We start from the raw sequence: 22164 nt of genomic DNA, 5'->3' as shown, positions 1-22164 counted from the left end.
ACTTGCGTATGATGCGGTGATGTAATGACATTCTGGATGCCTTTCATGTACTTTTTACATAAAATCCAAAATAAATTTTGTAAACAAATAAAAAATGCTTAATCAAACAATATATTTACAGTATTACTGAAATATTAAATACACTACACTCCCCCCAATTAGCTCTCAAAGTAAATTAGAGAGAAATTTGCCTGCTCTTAGTACTAAAACTAAAAATAGTTATGGTCTATTTATGACAATAAATGTTCTGTGCTTACTTCATTATACTTTCAAAACTGTGTCATACACAAGTACGTGCCAAAATAAAATGTGACCACAATAAATATGGGAAGAGTAAATGGAGGGGTGGGTAAGTGATGCAAAAATAAGGCTCCTTTGTGCAGGCAACACTCTCCAGCTGAAGGGTCTCGGCCCAAAACGGCAACTATTTACTCTTTTCCAAAGACGCTGCCTGATCTGCTGAGTTCCTCCAGCATTTTGTGTGTGCTCATTGGATTTCCAGCATCTGCAGGTTTTACTCACCTTGTGCTCCTTTGTGCAGTTTTTGTCGGGGTTAGAAAGTCAATAACCCTTCTACTTAATGCACAAATAACAATTAACTTATGAAGATTTACAATAGCCAGATTTATGCAATGTTCTTGACGCTGATATGCCTTGTGGTCAGTACACAAATAGTAACAAGTTCATGGACTGCAGAAGCCAGAAGTATGCATACTAAACACTGGGAGCAATTCTTTGTGCAATGCTGATTTGACACCAGCACCTGCCAAACGGGTTGAGGCAATCCACAGATACACCATGTTATATAAACCGGAAGCCTGCCATTTGGGACTAGGAGAAAGATTTGTTGGGGAGTATGTGGATATTTAGCTCATGGACAGAGGTGTTAATCTTTGCTTGTGAGTCTTGTGTGAAATCTTCAGCCATACCCTACGAATGACAGATATGAGAACGTTAATATTAGTGTAGCATGATAGAGAGAATCAGGTTGAAGCCCCAACAAACAAGGCAACCATTGAAAGTGAAAGAGATGGAGAAGAACTCTATGAAGGAAGCCTGGTCCACAGGAGCTGTAAGGATCAAGTTCACAGATGTGTGTCTAAATGAGAACTAATGACTTAGAAGATTGCTCTACAAAGGTGATTTGATGTGTGGAGAGACATGGATGGGTGTAAGAGGTTGTAGGGACAAGTGCAGCCACAGCAGAAGATAAGAACTGCCTCACTAGTTTCAGCCAAACTTTCAATTCATTTGTAGGGCCTCCTTACAGGCTTAAGTGATAGGAATTGGGAAATCATAATTTCCAGTTCACTGAAGCTTCAGGACAGTCACTGAATACTCTTCTACAAGAGGTATATGGTCATCACTTACTTCCTTTAAGAAAAGCAATTGGCACCCACTGGTCTGGATGACTACTGTTCTGTCATTACTCAGGAACCTGAACTGCAGTTGGTGCCAGCCAGTTACTCCAATAATACTAATGATGTCTTCTCTCCGAATGAGGTGTCAAACAAGGTTGAAGTCGACGACGCCGAGAGTGAAGGTTGGACAGATGTTCGGCTCCATCTGCTTGCATTTGACCGGTCTTCCTTTCCATCTCGCTAGCTGCTGTCAGAGGAAAGTACAGGAGTTTTGGGATCTACGCTGCAAGGATTGATCACCAAGGCTGTGGACTTGTTTTGGAGGACTTTGAGGTTCATGTTGCATGTGTTTCTTGATTCTGGTACTTTTTTTTTGCTATTTTTGTGCAATTTAATCAATGTGTACTGGGGTGCTTTGGCGAAGAATGGCACTGTGGCCTGTATTGGGCTAGCAGCATGGCGCGGAACTGAACTAAAGTGAATACTACTGGACTCCTGGTTTGATGTTTAGTACTCTATGTACTGCTCGCCTGGCGATTACCACTTGCCCTATTTGTTCTGTTTTCGTGCATTGGGTGCTTGGTGTTTTCTTGAACAGGTTCCATGGTGTTTCTTTATTCTGTGGCTGCCTGCAGGAGGACAAATCTCAGATTTGTATGCGGTATACACACCTCAATAACAAATGTACTTTGAATCTTTGATGTCCAAGTGCAAGTGTTCTGCCTGAATTCCACGAACCCACACACTTGAAATCCCATGCCAGTCTTCCTGCTCCATCCAGTTTTTCTCCCACACTCTTCAAAACCTCTTTTGATAACTGGCAGTGTGGAGATGCAGTTACACATGTATCTGACTATGCTTTTTGGCTCTTCTGGGCCTTTCTAGCAGAAGACTGCTGTGCAACATGCCTTGTAGGCATTGGCAGCTAGATCATTTCAGTGTGGATGACCTGGAATTAGGGGCAGAAGCTGGGCTATATTGACAAAAATGTCAGGTCATAGCTACACATCTACAAAGTAGTTAATTCAAGTATATACTACTTCCTAAGCTCTTGTTCATTTTGTTACCTTATACCTAGCACCAAAACAGCTTTTAATTTGTGTTCTTATACTGTAGTATAGCTGGAACTCAACAGAACACAAGAAATTGCCTAGTTATAATGAAAGCTTTAACTTAATCATATCTTCAATAGTTTCACACACAAATTCATTATACATGGGTATTAGTTGTTCTGTATGTATTAAATAATTTTAAAATATGAATGGTTCACTGCTTATATGCCTAAATAAATAAAAATAAAGAAACAGATTTTGTACAGAAGTCACAGATAGCTGCTAGAAATGTAAAATTGGAATGCTAGGTGATTTTAACTTCCCGCGTATTGACTGGGACTTTCATACTGAAAAGGACTGGATAGGATAGTTTGTCAAATGCGTCTGTAATGTTTTCGTTCATCAATATTTCGAGGTCCCATCTAAAGAGGGTGTGATACTGGATCTCCTATTAGGGAATGAGACAGAACAGGTGACAGGTATATGTATGGGAACACGCTGGATCTAGTGATCGTAATGTAATTATGCAGAAGGATAGATCTGGTCCTCAGTTTGTGACTCTAAATTGGAGGAAGGACAATTTTGATGGTATTAAAAGGGATCTGCCAAGTGTGGATGGGGACGCTTTCTGGAAAAGGTGTGCTTGATAAGTGGGAGGCCTTCAAAAGAGACATTTTGAGGGTACAAAGTTTCTATGTTCCTGTCAGAATAAAAGGTGAAGATAACAGGTTTAGGGAACCTTAGTTTTGGAGAAATATTGTGGTCCTGGTTAAGAAGAAGAAGGAGGCACATAGCAGGTATAGGCAGCAAAGAACAAATCAGGTATGTGAAGAATACAAGAATTGCAAAAGAACACTTAAGAAGGAAACCAAGTAGGCTAAAAAAAAATGCATGAGGTTGCTCTGGTAGACACGGTGAAGGAGAGTTTTAGAGACTTCTACAGATATATTAAGAGCACAAGGATAGTAAGGGACAAAATTGGTCCCCTTGAAAATCAAACCAGCCATCTGTGCATGTAGCTGAAAGAGATTGGGGAGACCTTAAATGGATTTTTTGCATCTGTATTTACCTGTGAGATGGACACAGAGTCTACAGAGCTGAGACAAAACAACTGTGAGTTCATGGACCATATATGGATTACAGAGGAGCAGGTGCTTGCTGTCTGGAAGCAAATTAGGGTGGATACATCCATAGGATCTGATAAGCTATTCCCTCGGACCTTGTGGGTGGCTAGTGCGAAAATTGCAGAGTCACAAGTATTCAAAATACCTTTATCCATGCGTGAGATGCCAGAGGATTGGAGGATAGCTAATGTTGGTCTGTTGTTTAAGAAAGGCTCTAAGAATCAGTCAGGAAATTATAGGCCAATGAGCCTGACATCAGTAGTAGGTAAGTTATTGGAAGATATTCTAAGGGACCAGATTTATAAGTATTTGGATAGAGAGGGGCTGATTAAGGATAGTCAACATGGCTTTGTGTATGCTAGATCATGTATATCCAACCGTAGAAAATTTTTCAAGTAAGATACTATACCAGGAAAGTTGCAGAAGGCAAGGCAGTGGATGTTGCCCACATGGACATTAACAAGCCCTCTGACAAGGCTACACATGGGAGGTTGGTCAAGAAGGTTCACTTGCTTGGCATTCCGGATAAGGTAGTAATTTGGATAAGACATTGGCTTTGTGGGAGAAGCCAGAGAGTGGTAGTGGATGGTTGCTTCTCCGACTGGAAGCCTGTGTCCAGTGGTGTGCCACAGGGATCGGTGCTGGGCCTGTGGTTGTTTGTCTTCTTTATCTGGATTATAATGTCGTAAACAGGATCAGCAAATTTGTGGATGGCACCAAGATCGAGGGTGTAAGTGGACATGAAGGAAAGCTATATGGAAAGGTCTGGACCAGATGGAAAAGTGGGCTGAAAACTGCAGATGGAATTTATTGCAGACAAGAGTGAAATGCTGCACTTTGGGAGGACAAACCAGGATAGGACTTATATCATGAGCGGTAAAGCACTGAGGAGTGTTGTAGAACAGAGGAATCAGGGAATACAGATCCATAATTCCTTGAAAATGTGTCACAGGTATAAAGGGTCATAAAGAGAGTTTTTGGTACATTAGACCTCATAAATCAAAGTACTGAATACAGGAGTGGGATGTTATGTTGAATTTGTATGATACTGGTGAGGCCTATTTTGGAGTACTGATCTGGTCACCAACTTACAGAAACTATATCAATAAGTTTGAAAGAGTGTAGAGAAAATTTGCAAGGATGTTGCTGGGACTTGAAAATCTGAGTTATATAAGAGGTATAGATGGGGTAAATAAATGAAGAATTTTCCACTGAGGTTGGGTGGGATTAGAACTAGAGGTCATGGGTTAAGGGTGAAAGCTGAAATGTTTAAGGGGAGCATGAGGGGTACATCTTCACTCAGAGGGTCATGAGACTGTGGAGCGAGCTGTCAGCAGAGGTTTTGTGGATATGGGTTCAACCTCAAAGTATAGCTACATTAATGGGAGGGGTATGGAGAGCGATAGTCCATGTGCAGGTCAATAGCAGATTTAGCATGGACTAGAAGGGACGAACAGCCTGTTTCTGTGCTGTACTGTGCTATGTCCCTACTCTATGACAGAATCAGTTCCCTTGTAATTACATCTACTGTTCTCCAGATGGAGCTACATTTATATATCACTCAGATTGCAGAGAAGGTGCGAACTATCCCTCAGTATGGCTTGCTTCATGCTGCGTCAGCTCCAGGAGCTATTGGGAAAAGAGGAAAGAAGTGAGAAAATCAGCCGCACTGCCACTCCCCAGGTTTATTTAAAGGTTCTCCTGTGTGTCTTCCTCTTGTGGAGTCGCTTTCTCCCTGGAATACACAGCTATACTGGAGTCGAGACCAAATCATGTGACATTCCAACAGCCAAAACTGACAGGGTTTTGCAAGGACAGCAGTTTAACAATTATTTTGTTTACTTTTCCCCTTCTTTGTGCCAGAATAAGAATGATACCACTGGAAAATTGCAAATGTAACTTCACTCTTTAAGAAGGATGAAAACAGAAGTAAGGAAATTATAGGCCAGTTATCTTGACTTCAGTGCTTTGTGAGATGTTGGAGTCCATTATTAAGGATGAGGCCTCACGGTACTTAGAGACACATGAGAAAACAGGCCAAAGTCAGCATCCTTAAGATTTCCTTAAGATGAAACCTTGCCTAACAATTCTATTTGAATTCTTTGAGGAAATAACAGGCAGAGACAAAGGAGAGACGGTAGATGTTGCTTAGTTGGATTTTCAAAAGGCCTTTGACGAGGTGCCACCCATGAGGCTGCCAAACATGGTGTTACAGGAAACATGCAAGCATTGTTAGAGATTAGCTGACTAACAAGAAGGAAAAGACTGAGGATAAAGGGGGCCTTTTCTGGTTTGCTGCCTGTGACTTGTGGTGTTCCACGGGGAGCTTTTGTTGAGACTGCTTCTAATCATGTTGTATGTCAATGGTTTGGATGATGGAATTGATGTTTTGAGGCCAAGTTTGCAAATGATACTTATATAGGTGGAGGGGCAGGTAGTGTTGAGAAAGCAGGAAGTCTACAGAAGGACTTAGATTGAGAGAATGAATAAAGAAGTGGCAGATGGAATACAGTGTAGTGAAGTGTATGGTCATGCACTTTGGTAGAAGAAATAAAGGTGTGGAGTATTTTCTAAATGAGTGGCAAATTCAGAAATCAGAGGTGCAAAGGGACTTGGCAGTCCTGGTGCAGGATTCCTTGAAGGTTAACTTCTGGGTTGAGTCAGTGGTAAGGAAGGCAAATGCAATGTCAGCACTCATTTCGACGGGACTGGAATATAAAACCAAGGATGTAATGCTGAAGTTTTATAAGGCATTGGTCAGACCACAATTGGAGTATTGTGAGCAGGTTCGGAAGCCTTATCTCAGAAAGGATGCATTGGCATTGGAGAGAGTCCACAGGATGTTAACGAGAATGATTCCAGGAAGAATGGGTTAACATATGAGGTATGTTAGACGGCTCTGTGCCTCTACTCGCTGGAGTTTAGAAGAATGAAGGGGAATATCACTGAAACCTATTGAATATTAAAAGGCCTAAACTGAATATACGTGGACAGGATGTTTCCTATATTGGGGAAGTCTAGGACCAGAGGGCACGACCTCAAAATAGAAGGATTTCCCTTTACAACAAAGATGAAGAGGATGGCTATGGAGGTCATGTCATTGGGTATATTTAATGTAGAGGTTGATAGCTTTGACGAATTTGAAGATGCTGCCTGACCTGCTGAGGAAAGACATCCTTGCCATAGAGGGAGTACAAAGAAGGTTCACCAGATTGATTCCTGGGATGGCAGGACTTTCATATGAAGAAAGACTGGATGAACTGGGCTTGTACTCGTTGGAATTTAGAAGATTGAGGGAGGATCTGATTGAAACGTATAAAATCCTAAAGGGATTGGACAGGCTAGATGCAGGAAGATTGTTCCCGATGTTGGGGAAGTCCAAAACGAGGGGTCACAGTTTGAGGATAAAGGGGAAGCCTTTTAGGACCGAGATTAGGAAAAACTTCTTCACACAGAGAGTGGTGAATCTGTGGAATTCTCTGCCACAGGAAACAGTTGAGGCCAGTTCATTGGCTATATTTAAGAGGGAGTTAGATATGGCCCTTGTGGCTACAGGGATCAGGGGGTATGGAGGGAAGGCTGGTGCAGGGTTCTGTGTTGGATGATCAGCCATGATCATAATAAATGGCGGTGCAGGCTCGAAGGGCCGAATGGCCTACTCCTGCACCTATTTTCTATGTTTCTATGTTTCTATGTTTCTTCATTAGTAAAGGTATCAATGTTATGGGGAGAAGGCCAGAGAATGGGGTTGAGAGGGATAATAAATCAGCCATGATGGAATGTCTTAGCAGACTCAATGAGCAGATTAGCCCAATTCTGCTCCTTTGTTTTATTGTCTTCTGATGCCCTGGATTGGTTTGTCCCACTGAGACTGGGAAGGATAGTAGGATAAAGGAACCATGGATGACAAGAGAGTTGGAACAGTTCAGCAAGAGGAAGAAGAAAGTATACTTAAGGTTTGGTAAGCAAAAACTGTGCAGTGTTCTTGAGAATTACAAGGTAGCCAGGAAATAGCTTAAGAAGGGACTTCAGAGAGCTAGAAGTGAACATAAAAAGGCCTTGGAGTGCAGGATTAAGAAAAGCCCAAGGCATTCTACATGTGCATGAAAAACAGAGGATGACTAGAGTAAGGGTAGAACCACTCTGGAATAACAGGGGGAACAAGTGACAGAAGGTGAAGGAGGCTGGGAGGTCCTTAATGAATACTTTGCCTTAGTGTTTAGCAGGGTGAAGGACTATGGCGAATGGGAGATCATCTCAGAACGCACTAGTGTGCTATAGCAAGTCGATGTTAAGAAAGAGGTAGCGCAAAACATTTAGTTAAGTCCTTAGAGCCAGACAAGATAGACCCAAGTTACAATAGGAGGAGAGGGAAGATATTGCTGAGATATTGACAATGATCTTTTTGTCCTCCCTGGCCACATGACTGGTACCAGAAGACTGGAGCTAGCAAATAAATGTTTCCATATTCACATAAGGAAATAGGGATAATCCTGTGAATTACAGACCAGTGAGTCATATGTCAGTTGTGGGAAAGTACTGGAAAAAATTCTTAGGGACAGGACTTATAAGCATTTAGAGATGCAAAGTATTATTAGGTATGGTCAGCATGGCTTTGTGACAGGCAAGTCATGCTTCACAAGCCAAAATGAGTTTTCTGAAGAGGTAACAAAACAAATCCAGCAGTGAATGTGGTGTATATGGATTTTATTCAAGCATTTGACAAGATTCCCCATGGTAGGCTAATCCAGAGTCATGAAGCATGGGATGCAGAGAAAATTAGCTGCATAGATTCAAAACTGGCTTGCTCACAAAAACCAGAGGATGGTAGTAGATGGAGCATATTCTGCCCGGAGGGCGGCGACCAGTGGTGTTCTGCACGGATCTGTTCTGGAACCCCACTCTTTGTGGTTTTTCCAAATGACTTGGATGAGGAAGTAGAAGGGTGGGTGAGTAAGTTTGCAGCTGACACAAAGGTTGGAGGTGTTGTGGGTAGTGTAAACAATTGTTGTAGATTACAAAGGGATATGGAGAGGGTGGAGAGTTAAGAAGAGAAGTGGCAGATGGAGTTCAATTGGGAAAAGTATGAAGATCGAATTTGAAGCTGAAATACAATGTTAATGGCATTGAGGTATGTTTGACGGCTCTGTGCCTGTACTCGCTGTAGTTTAGAAGAATGAAGGGGGATATCACTGAAACCTATTGAATATTAAAAGGCCTAAACTGAATATACATGGACAGGATGTTTCCTATATTGGGGAAGTCTAGGACCAGAGGGCACAGCCTCAAAATAGAAGGATTTCCCTTTACAACAAAGATGAAGAGGATGGCTATGGAGGTCATGTCATTGGGTATATTTAATGCAGAGGTTGATAGCTTCTTCATTAGTAAAGGCATCAATGTTATGGGGAGAAGGCCAGAGAATGGGGTTGAGAGGGATAATAAATCAGCCATGTTAATGGCATGGACTTACTGCAGTGTGGGGGATCAGAGGGATCTTGGGGCCCACGTTTATAGATCCCTAAAAGTTGCTGCACAAGTTGTTAGGTAGTTAAGGAGACATATGGGTGTTGGCTTTCATTTGTCAGGCGATTGAGTTCAAGAGCAGTCAGGTAATGTTGCTCTAGTTCAACCACACTTTGAGTATTGGGTAGAGTTCCAGTCAATGCAAGATAGGAAGAGTATGGAAGCATTAGAGAGGGTGCAGAGGAAATTTACTGGATGCCGCCTGGATTAAAGAACATGCCGTATGAGGAAAGATTGAGCAAGCTTGGAGAGACAGAAGATGAGAAGTGACTTGACAGAGATGTGTAAGATTATGAGAGGCAAAGATATAGTGGACAGCCAGCACCTTTCATCCAGGGTGGCGATGGCCAATACCAGAGGACATCCATTCAGTGGAGGAAAGTCTAGGCAAAATGTCAGTGATGTTTTTTTTTTAAACGCAAAATTTTGGTTGCTGGAAATCCACTGTCGGGGCAGTGATAGAGGTTGATATAAAAGGAATATTTAAGAGGCTTAGATAAGCATATAGATATAAGAAAAATGGAGCATTATGAGCTGTGTAGGAGGAAAGGGTTAGATTGATTGTGGAGTATATTTTATGTAGATCAGCACAACATCGTGAACCAAAGTGCCCCGTACTGTGCTGTTCTATGTTCTATGTTTGAAGTTCTTTGTTAATTACCTAATGATTTGGGCATCATACCTTTTCACACTAAGAAATGTCACTCAAGTAAATTCAGTTATCTCTGTTCAGTGTGGACATCAAGATTAAGACAGAAGAAGTTTGTCTAGTTGGTACAAAGTGAAAGCTGGGTTCAGTGTCCTGAGTTGCCCTGCAGGCTAAGTGGCCAGCAGCTAGCAATTCCATGTGGCAGAACCAAGGCGAGGTGAGGCAACGGGCCCATCACTGAGAGTGAGGAAGGCCCGAGGTTCAATCGATTAAAGTGCCGGGCCGAATCAGGAAGGTTAGGTACAGGCTGAATTGAGGTGTTGGGGTCCAGGCCCCAGAGCTTATGGAAGTGACCGAACTCAGTGTTTGGACCATGATTTAGGTGCCAGGTCAGATTGAAAGGGGTCAGGGTGTTGGGGCCTGAGGTGAGGGGCAGGCTGGTTTAGCCCACTGCTCCGCTCTGCCCTGAATTAAGGGTCTGGGAACGGACTCACTGTGGACTTCAGTTCTGAATGCTATTATCTTGTTGTTATTGTCTGAATGAATGTTTGTTTTTTCTGCACATTGGGTCCTTTCTTGTATTTTTGGGTTTCTTTGTTTCATGGCCACCTGTTAGAAGATGAATCTAAGATTATATAATGTATACATACTTCGATAACAAATGTACTCATAACTTTGGACTTGAACCTCTAATCCAACATTTTTCCACTGGAGCTAATGTGCAGGACAAATGTCAACTACTGTCCCTTCATTCCAGAATCAAGGTCACCCTACCTTCAGTCACTGAAGTGCAGTACACAGGTGATGCATGTTCATACAAATGTATGGACAGAGAGCACCACAGGATTGACTCATTCATTGAGCATGCAAGTATACAGCTACATGCAAGAGAACAACCATTACACTTAACATCGGCAAAACGAAAATCCTCAACTTACTTCTCTGGCTGTGCACACTGCACTCTCATAGTAAGGTCGCTGACTAGAGCTTAGAAACATAATAGCTTCGGAGCCATGTCTTTACAAAAACATCATTGGCAGTGAAATTCATCGGTACCTTTAGTGGAACAGTACCGGATTTTTCCATCTGAAGAAAATCTCAAGACTTCAAACCAGGGATAAGGTTCATGATCTACGGTACATTTGTGATCCCTGCCCTTATGTGCAGTTCTGAGTCATGGACTATTTTCAACATACACTCAAAGACTGCACTGACACATCACGAGCACCACAAAATTCTTCAAACCCACTGGGAGAATAAGCAGACGAACAGCAGCATGCTCCCCCTGTCATGATATGTGCTGGCAATGTTGGAACCCAAGTGCAGAAGCAAGATAGTCTTCAATGTAGAGAAGCAACCAGAGTTTATTCATAAGAATTCCAACAGAATGGCTCGGCTGAGCAACACCGCGAGACATAACATTCTAAAAGCTTGGGCACCGCTATTAGCACTAATCAGGCACCTGCTTAAAAAATACAAGTAACACAGAATTCCCGAGCCTAATAAGTTTAAACATAAAGCACCAGGAGATTACATTACAAAGAGCAAGTCACTCAAGAAAACACACAAGGAATGCTAATTAATTAATGACTCCTATTAAACAACAATTAACCATTCAAGGCTCTAAAACCCTCAGAGCCCAATACTCTCTGGATCCCTGCACAGGCCTAAAAAGCTCGTTACCCCCTCCCTGTGGCTGGTACCTGACAGCCGTGGAAGACCTGGGGAACTCAAGAGAGATTTAGAGAGCCATGGAAGATGTGGAGAGCCATGGAAGACCTGCAAGTCCTTGGAAAACCTTTAAAAGTCCTTGAGAGAACCTTGAGGACCAAGGATACTTATACTAAGGACACTTAAATGTGGAAAAAGCCTTGAACATAGAGAGGCTTGGAACATGGACTTGGTACATGGACATGAGAAACTTGGAATGTAGATTTAGAATGTGGACTTGAGAAACTCAGAATATAGACTAGAGATGCTCAGAACATAGACTGGGAACGTGGACTTGAGAAACTTGGAAGGTATATTCAGAACGTGGACTTGAGGAACTTGAAATGTAGACTAGAGATACTTGAAATGTGGACTTGGAAGATGTACTTTTAGTTTTGCATCAGCACTAGAGTGCAATATATAAAATTACCACAGTACTGTGCAAAAGTCCTAGGCTCCTTAGCTACATTTGTAAACCTAGGACTTTTGCATAGTACTGTATATGTCAGCATATACTGTACAACCCTGAGATTTGTTTCTTGCGGGCATACTCAGCAAATCCAATAAACATAATAGATTCAATGGAAGACTGCACCCAATGGGACAAAGAACCAACATGGAAAAGACAACAAATTGCAAAAAAATAAAAAGGGAAAAAATAAATAAACAAAATACAAGCAATATATATCAGGTACATAAGATGGTAAACTTGTGGAATTTGTTGCCACGAGTGGCAGTGGAGGCCAAGTCATTTGGTGCATTTAAGGCAGAGATAGATTGGTTCTTGATTAGCCAGGGAATCAGAGGGTATGGGGAGAAGGCAGGGGAGTTGGGATGACTGGAAGAATTGGGTCGGCCATGATTGAATGGTGGAGCAGACTCAATGGGCCAAATGGCCTACTTCTGCTCCAATATCTTATGGTCTTATGGTACTTGAGAAACTCTGAATGTAGACTAGAGACACTTGAAATGCAGACTTGAAAAACTCAGAATGTGGACTTCAGAATAGATGACATTCTCGCCCAAAGCCGACCAATGTCAAAACGCTGCAGTTCAACCTCTGATGGGTCCTTCTGTCATGATGTGCACTGATGTTATCAGAACCCAAGTTCAGAGGAAAGACAGATTCCAAAGTAGAGACGGCCAAGCAACATTGCCAAGTGTAACATTCTCAAAACTAAGATACCTGTACCGCAATTAGCGCTAATCAAGTATCTGTTTAAATAATACAAGTAACACAGAATCCCCAAGCCTTTCAAAAAAACGTAACAAGTTTAAACAAAAGCACCAGTAAAATGCATTACAAAGAGTATGCAACTCAAGAAAAAACACAAGGTACTCGAATTGATTAATGACTCTTATTAAACAACAATTAACCAATTCAGGTGCTCTAGAAACCTCAGATCCCAATGCTCTCTGGCTCCCCACACCTAGGACACTGTGGTGCTACATACCCTCAGACGTTCCTGCTGGGCAGATCACATACTCAACACCAATCTCTCAAAACAGAGACTCAGTTCTAAGCTCTATCAGGACAAGAGATTATCAGCTGGACAAAGGAAATGATTTAAGGATGTTCACAAAGGTTCCTTAGAGTAATATTCTCACTGGCTCCTTGAAATCCATGGACTAGGACTGCTCGAAATATAGAAGAAATTTACAAGGTAGCAGTAGGAAATGGACTAAACTTTTGTTAACAAACAGAAGTCCGGTCTAAACTGTGGAAAGGACACAGCACTTCCCAAACTACCTACACTTCTACCATATGAAATACCCTTGGTCCACTTGTGCAAAGTTTATAGTTACCAAATAAAAACCTACAGAAATGAATTGGGAGGGAATCATCCCAAGGGTCTGTCTGAACAAAAAGATCTGATCAAGGATGGCCAAGCAAAGTTCACTGCATGCAATTGAGTTATGGTAATGCAGGGACAGCAAGAAACTAAAACCCTGTGATCCTCTATGGCACTTAAGACATCTTGGGCATCTTCCCTATTTTTATGGTGCAGAATATTGCTGGTGAGTCTGTAAACTACCGCCATAAGGAACTTGGACTCTGATGTCCATCAAACTTTCTCCTCCTTTCTCCTCAGATTCAATGTTATTTATCACATGCGCAGAACATCGAAATATTACAGTAAAATATGTTGTTTGCATTAACAAGCAAAACATCTAGGGATGTGCTGGGGGAGCCAACAAGTGTCACCACATATTCTGGCACCAGCATAACTTTCCCACAGTGCTCAGCTGAACACAGAACATAACAAAATAGAGCACAATGAGCAACAAAAGAAAGCAGCCAAACATGCCCCTTTCTCCCCTCCCACTCCACACACTGGGACAGTACCCCAACTCCAGGAATGGCCTCCACTTTCCAGTCTCCTTTTTCACCTTGTGATCATTTTAAAATAGTCAATGGCAGGAAGCTCAATAATGCCATGCCATTTTCTTTTTATGTAACAGTGGGAAATTTAAAGCACTTCACAGAAGCACAGACATAACTAAAATCGACTCAAAATATTGCATCACAAGATAACATTTAGGCATTCTGACGTGCTCCCACCCACCCTCCCTTTTCCTCTTCTCACTCCAGCAAATGACCACACAAGTGCTAGTGAACACTTCGAACTGGGGTTATAGGGTCCACTAGGGTCAGGGTAAGAGGTCAGTCATCTGCAAACAAGTAGGAGAAATTTCTTTACAATTAGGGTTTCTTATTGTAACATTTTAAGTTCTAATGTGAATTGGCAGGGTGAATACTCAAGAGGTATTTCTTCTCAGGGGATTATCTAGAACCAAGCTAATAGTTCTCACAATTAAAAATTTACCTTATTTAGGATGGAGGTAAAGAGGAATTTACTAGTTCTGTGAGATACCAGCACTCCTTGCAGCACCATTTTGTCACACTGCAGCACCATTGTAGGTAATAAAAATGTGAGGAAACAGTGATTTAGCCACATGATCAGACATCCTGCATTTGTTTAGATATCAGAGTCTCAGTTTTATAGTTCCATGATGTGGTTTACTGTGAAACCCTCAGCTGTGTGCTGTAGGTACACTGTGACGTGTGACCTTGCATGCTGTTGGTGATTGCCAATGGTGAAAGTAATGAAGTTGGTGACTTCAGAAAATATTCAATTGTCTATTCACCTGAGGCACTTCCTCAGCAAGGAGACTGAATGAGCCCAAGGCATAATCTTCAGAGATCTGTGGTTTGAAAGCAAATGGATTAGTTCTATATCAGTCCCCTGGGTGAATGCCAGCCCACACATACTTTGTGCCTCAGAAAAGTCCATACAAGTTGTTGCCTGCAAGTTTTTTTATGCTCTTCTTAAGCAGTCCATTGTGAATGTTGATGATGCGCTTTCACTAAGGTCTCTAACGACAGATGAGGCCAATGTAGGAAACACAGTCAGGACAGAAAGTATCTGATGAGACAGGTTGTGAGAATTTTGTGAAATGATGAACTCCTTCCCTTTTTATGGCGGACTAATGCGCGCTTCTGAAGCATGGAACCATGATTCTCCTTACCATCCTCAAGGTTCCTCTGCTTTGAGTGGTCATGGGCTAGGGATTACCAGTAGTCAGTGGAGATGAATATTTTCCTCTATTTAACTCGTTCCCTCATGCCTTGACAGACTACTAGCCTGCACAGCATGGGTGACTGAGCATGATTCAGTCCTCATTATGGGAAATGTTAACCTCAGAAAGGACACTGACATTTTTTCACATTCTTCAAATGATCAATATTGTTTCTTCCTTTAAACGTCTACACGGAAAGTTTCCCTTGGCAACCAGATCAAAAAGAGAAATGGTCATGGGTAAGTTACAACCAGAAAATGATACAAAATATGCAAAAGAAATCACCCAAAATTAGTACAAAACACATAAAGAAATAGCAGACTCTTTTTTAAGTAACTAAATTCAAAGGATGGATGCAAGATGGCAAGATGGCAGCTGGACAGTAAATGATGACAGAAACAGTAGCCCAGATTTTATGAGAAAATGTTGGCAAAAACTGCAGAGATTAACAACATCTCCTAAGTTACTGACTGTAAGATAACACCCTATACAGTTTAGTATAAGACAATCAATGACATTCTGACATTGAGCTCTTCAAAAGGTTCACTGTTGTGAAGACTCCTCATCATTTACATCACTTTCTGGTTCACGATGGCAATCAACCACAATAACTACCATCTAGTGAGAGAAGATATAATGTGCCCTTTCCAACACAGTAGACATTCAAACAACAACATTTAAAAAAAACACCTTCTAGCATATAACTGCTTGATGTTTTGGATCAAAGGTTCAATTGCTCACAAGTGACATATGCATTGAAATGCCACACTCTATAAGGATTGTTTTTACATTCAGAGAAGTTCTTCTGATCTTATTAGTTGTGAGGTAATATTTATGATAATGGGGAAGTATACAAATATACCAATGGATTATCCACTCTCCAATTGTAGCCTGCTTTGCAGTAATTCAAGAGCTTTCTTTGCATTTGGTTCATCAATGTTTCAATCATTTTAATACTTTGTGGGTCTTCAATTTTTTTTGCTGCACAACGGTGGTGCCATGGGGCATAGCGGCTAGCGTGATGCTATTACAACTCGGGGCATCGGAAATCGGAGCTCAGTTTGGTGTCTTCTGTAAGAAGGTTTGTATGTTCTTCCCATGAGTGCATGGGTTTCCTCCAGGTGCTCCAGCTTCCTCCCACAGTCCAAAGATGTACTGGATTGTGGGCTAATTGGTCATTGTAAACTGTCCTGTGATTAGGCTAGGGTTAAATAGGTGGGTTGCTCTGCTGTGCAGCTCATTGGGCTGGGAGGACCCATTCTGTGCTGTAACTCTAAATAAATAAACTGCAAACTAATTTTGTTAGGAATTTATTTATTATTCTTGATTTAGTTTTGTCTAGATCTCAATTGATTACTTCAGTACTGCTGTCTCCCAACATATAGACTTCATTTGTTATACACTCTTGAGAAATACGGAGCCTTCAATTACAACCTAATAGTCTTCTCTGCCATTTCAAAGATTGTTTTACTCACTGAACCAGAACTTCCAGAAGTTGTTATCGATCACTGCTCCATTAAACCAGCATCGCCAGAAAAATCCTTCATGATGGAAAGTGCCACCAACTTCATGAGGAGAAATTATGATATCTCCCTTCTAAACACAAACAGAAATATTTGATTGTATCAACAATTATGGAATATTCATTAACGACATATGTATGGTTCATAATTTCAACCTTATTATATTTATATTTTCTCAAGTTTCAATTGCAATTCTAATTAAATAGACTGAATATATAAACTAGAAAAATCAGTTAATATTTCAAAAAATGTTCAAAGATATTTTTGAAATACAGCATATTCAATCAATATGTTTGAATTGTAATTTTATGCTTTCATTATATTAACTATATTTTATATCATAAATTATATTAACTGGTGGATATAAAAATGCATTGTAATAGGTTTTTACGTAAATTGTGTAATCCTAACTAAACCTGGTCCCGTGAAAATGAAAGTTGCTGTTTTGAAAGGGCATTAATGTGGAGTGATAATTTATTTCTTTCTATAAATAGAGGGACAAGCTCTCCTCTACAATCACTCTGAGCACCGGTGCCCCACAAGGCTGTGTACTCAGCCCCCTGCTGTACTCACTGTATACCCATGATTGTGTAGCCAAGTTTCCATCGAACTCAATATATAAGTTTGCTGATGACACCACAATGGTAGGCCATATCTTGGGTCATGATGAGTTTGAAAGGAAATTAAGAACCTGGTGGCATGGTGCGAAGACAATAACCTATCCCTCAACGTCAGCAAGACTAAGGAATTGGTTGTTGACTTCAGAAGGAGTAGCAGACGGCACGACCCAACTTACATCAGTGCTGTGCAAGCGGAACAGGTCAAAAGCTTTAAGTTCCTCGGGGTCAATATCACAAATCACCTGACTTGGTCCAACCAAGCAGAGTTCACTGCCAAGAAGGCCCACCAGCTCCTTTACTTCCTAAGGAAACTGAAGAAATTTGGCCTGTCCCCTAAAACCCTCACTAATTTTTATAGATGCACCGTAGAAAGCATTCTTCTAGGGTGCATCACAACCTGGTATGGAAGTTGTCCTGTCCAAGACCGAAAGAAGCTGCAGAAGATCGTGAACACGGCGCAGCACATCACACAAACCAATCTTCCGTCCTTGGACTCACTTTACACCGCATGCTGTCGGAGCAGTGCTGCCAGGATAATCAAAGAAATGACCCACCCAGCTAACACACTTTTCGTCCCTCTTTCATCCGGGAGAAGGCTCAGGAGCTTGAAGACTCGTACAGCCAGATTGGGGAAAAACTTCCAACTGTGATAAGACTGCTGAACGGATCCTGACCCGGATCTGGGCTGCATTCTCCAAATATCCGGACCTGCCTCTCGGTTTTTTTGCACTACCTTACTTTCTATTTTTCTATTTTCTATTTATGATTTCTAATTTAAATTTTTAATATTTACTATCGATTTGTAATCCATGGAGCGGGAAGCGCAGAATCAAATATCGATGTATGAATTGTTTGGCGACATAAAGTATAAAGTATAAATGCTGCACAACTTGGTGGGTATTTCAATTTTACACCATTAGCTGCATTTCAATTTTTCATTTATTTTATGATCTATCGATGTTCATAATTAGCAAACGTCTACATGTGAATTTTGGAAAATAATTATATTCTCTGATGCAGTGTGTCTGACACCCCTCTGCACTCCCTCAAATATCTAAGGGAGCAACGCAAACGATCAACAATAGGGGTTTAATCACCACTGCTATGAATAAGTACATTCTCCCAGTGACCGAGTGGATTTCCTCCCACATTTAAAAATAATGTATAGGTTAGGGGTAGGGTTAGTAAGTTGTGGGCATGCTATGTTGGCGCCAGAAGCATGGAAACACTTGCAGCTGTCCACATCGCATCCTTGGACGGTGTTGGTTGTTGACGCCGTATTTCGATATACATATGACAAATAAAGCTAATCTTTATGCCTGAAGATAAGTTTCCTCACAATGTTTTAGCTACTTCCTAAACCTCTATTTTGTTACATATTTAAACTTCTGCTTGTGAAAATTAGGATTCACATATTTTTAAAGAGAATCATGTAGTTTTTAGTAACATCTAAATACTTACATTGTATTTTTACATTGATTTTAATGTGTCTTGCTACAGTTCTTCCCTGGTTTCCATGGGATGTTTTTCAACCGTTAATGTAACATTGGCAAAAAAAAGCACAATGTTATCTACCCAAAGTTATCAATATACTGCTGAACGAAAGCTGAACAACTGAGAACTCATTCTGGATGTTACACTTTGATGGAGCTTTAATCTTCTTCCTTCTTTTTGTAGTTTTTGAGAATACTCACCACATTATTCTCCTCCAAGACTACTCTTCCATCGTCCAGGTCAGTTCTACTGCCCTCAATTGATTTTACCTGAAAGTGGCCAGAGCAACTTCCGTGTTATTATTGGCAACTAATTGTCCTTTTAGTTCTTTACATAGCACCTTCTTAAGATCATTTTGTAGGGGCGGCTGGAACCTTTCCTTCTATCCAAGTTTTCAATATTGTTTTGTTGTCAGGGTGCGAGCCTGGTAAACATTAGTTGCAATTCCCAACCGTTAACTCAGTCTGCACCACATTGCTTGCCACGCTCTCTTCAAAACTTCCCCAGACCGCTGAACAACTTTTGAAGAACAGACTCGGAAATGCAGTTCTATATGCGGGAGGAAAACGTTAGAATGATTCTGGAGTATGTTAAAAGGTCGACACAACATCGTGGGCCGAAGAGCCTGTATTGTGCTGTACTCTTATATGTTCTACTTAATATTTCATAGGTGGGACTAGGGCACGGAGAGATCAACTGATGATTTTACTCTATTTGGAGAAATGTCCATAACGCGGGAGAGAGTAAAATGTAATCCTGTTTTTTCTTGTGGGCTGAATTTCAAAGCAAGTTAATAATGAAAGTTGAATATTGGATGGTTAGCCACGCAAAATAAACTGGTTTAGTTTCTGAATATATCCAGTTATTTTAAACCACAGTATGAATACCGGTTTTCTGCCATACATTTGAAGAAACATGATTAGTGCTTTCATTGAATTGTTATAAAATCGTAAGAATTAACATGATGACTCTGCGCAAAGACCTCTTGAAGAATACAAATCTTCACCCACCTGCCTAAGTATGTTTCTGTTATTTAAATCTTAAAGGCGTTACAACGATAGACGTACACATCTATGGGATGCTGAACAGTTCAAAGTTTGAAGCCGCACCATTTACTGAACTCATTTTTTCCCGCACAACTTGGTGATTTCCTGGGCAAAATTCATTTAGTTGCCTTGAATTTAAAAAATCATGAATAAATAAATGCATTGATTTAATCGTCTTTTGCTGTCGATATTTAAGCCAGGCACTAATATCCTTGCTCTATGGAGCTTGCATTGTTTGCCACTCCACTAGTTCTAGTTGCAGCAGGCAGCAAAGTAACGGAGATTGACACTAACCTCTGCAGTGACCGATTCCATTCTATTTTGGACTGACGGACATCTTTCAGTGGCTAGAAGCCAGTAATCCGTGCCAAAAGCCAGAAGAAAGAGAAGAACGCTGAGAGCTCCAAATATCCCAGCGAAGAACAAAGCTAAACTGAGTTTCATGGTTATCCACTTGCTTTACGCTAAATTAATAAATTCTGTCTAGTTGCCTGTAGGACGTTACCCAGGAAGATCCCTCCTTCACTCTCATTCTCCGTCTCCGTCCTCTTCAGGAATCTGATACCACACTCCTCCTCTTTGCACACGGGTGCGGTGATTCAAAAATAACCGACCTTCTTGTAACCATGAGAGGGACTGATTACCGATTCCCACGTGCTTGGAAGGGGCTGCCCACCTTTCACTTTTTAAAAAAAATTTTACTCTCAAAAGTAGAATTCGAAAGAATGCTGTTCTCTGAGAAATCACATCTCAGCAACGAGTTACATTTAGCGGTTGTGAAACAATCAACGTCAACAACAGGGTTTCTAACGCCGTGCCAAAATGTAACAAATTACAATGGCATGACCGTTACATATCTGAACCTGTAAGGACAATTTTGTTTTCGATAGCATGCACCTACTGTAGGTTTGGTTTTGTATGTGAAGCTGGGGTTATAAACTGTGGAGAATACGCAAATGTGAATGGGGGGGGGGGAACAACGCCTTTGCCCCATTAAGCTTGATCTGACTTTTTTATGAACTGTCCATGATTAACAACCAGAGAAAAATGAATAACAACCAATAAAAAAAATCAAGTCTGTCTTTTATTTTAATTCACCTGTGAGCCAATGATTAACAGTAACCCCAGTTTATATCATATTCACATCATATCCCAAATGTTCTAACAACATAAAAGGAAACTATTTGGCCCATCTGGTCTATAAAATGTTATTCTTTGAATTTTATGAAGAATAAACTTCACTTTCTCCTAACCTTTGGAAAAAGGGACAGATAGAACATTACTGATCCAAAATGAACAAGATAAATCTACTTGATCTTGTGGCATATCATAAGACATGTGGCAATGATAAGACATTTGAAGAAATTCAGGAGTTCATTGCACAAATAATAAAAGATGTCCAGCTACATTGGAATAAATAGATTTCATATGAAGAGTTATTCATAGAATCATAGAAATTTGTAATGTGGTTGGGGGCCATTCAGTTTTGAAAAAATTATCCATCACCTGATTTTTTTATCACACCTATTCCAATTGATTCCATGTTCCTACATTAATATCAAATCTGCCTCTAAAACCCCTTAAAGTAGATTGTTGATTAGAAATAGTAAGATAAACTGGAAAGAAAATAAAAGGAAAAAGAAGGATGACTATTCTTTGAATTTTCCCTTAAGTTATTTGGATAGATGAAAAGTGAAATACTGTGACCAGTAGGAGCCAATCAGACATTAGACATTGGAGTCTCAGAAACAATGAGATTCCTTTGAAAGTTCAGTTGGTTCAGGCTATTTTCAAAATCTAATTTGTAAAACTTAAAACACAGTAATCTCGCTATGTTGTTACTCTTCCTTCCATGTATGGCAAATATATTACCCAGAATAGATATCTAAACATGTACTAACCCTGCTCTAAACATGTACCATTGTCTCATATTTACTGCAAAGTTATTTCACAACAAAACTTTACAAATTCCTCCTTTGAAGAAAAGTTGTTCTCTATGTAGCTGAGCAAGTAAAAGATTACTTTTAAGTCTATTCTCCATTCAATTATTTCTAAAAATAACTGCATTATTTGGATATGTGAACAATGAGATTAGTACAATTTCCAATTTATTGAAGTTAATCAATTGCCATTTCATTAACAGTCGTATGCTCCACATTAGAAATTGCAATGCAAACACTCTACTATGTACCATTCTACACATGCTTGTGTTAAATTTCATCTGTTTTTGTGGATGTTTGTGAAGAAAAAAAATTTCAAGATGTAGATTGTGTCACAACCACAGATTCGGCAGCTCAGTAAATACATCAATTACGCTTGTGAATGTGCATGTGTCAGCTAATTATTATTTCATTGTGATAGTATTTAACTCCATTCATTCCGTCATAGTATTTGTCAAGACTTGAATACAGCAACGCATTGCTGCCTGCTTGCATTCCACCTTGTCTGAGAAATTGGACTGTAGAGTCAACTGACCC

General features: G+C 40.5%; 1 protein-coding gene across 1 annotated transcript in view; it reads right to left on the bottom strand.

The window, feature by feature from the left end:
- The window catches only part of tmem182a (transmembrane protein 182a), a 47104-nt gene extending 26756 nt beyond the window's left edge, over positions 1-20348 (bottom strand). Inside the window, exons 1-2 of the mRNA XM_063054015.1 lie at positions 19982-20348; positions 16480-16600 (exon numbers count right to left, since the gene is read on the bottom strand). Of these exons, the coding sequence (XP_062910085.1) occupies positions 16480-16600; positions 19982-20131 (271 nt within the window). The 5' untranslated portion in view covers positions 20132-20348. The remainder of the gene's footprint in view (positions 1-16479; positions 16601-19981) is intronic.
- Between the last annotated feature and the right edge of the window lie 1816 nt (positions 20349-22164).

This window comes from Mobula hypostoma, chromosome 7 (genome assembly GCF_963921235.1).
Source record: "Mobula hypostoma chromosome 7, sMobHyp1.1, whole genome shotgun sequence".
Taxonomy (NCBI): Eukaryota; Metazoa; Chordata; class Chondrichthyes; order Myliobatiformes; family Myliobatidae; genus Mobula; species Mobula hypostoma.
The sequence above is the reverse complement of the archived record's forward strand: the minus strand, read 5'-3'. Positions and strand labels throughout refer to the sequence as shown.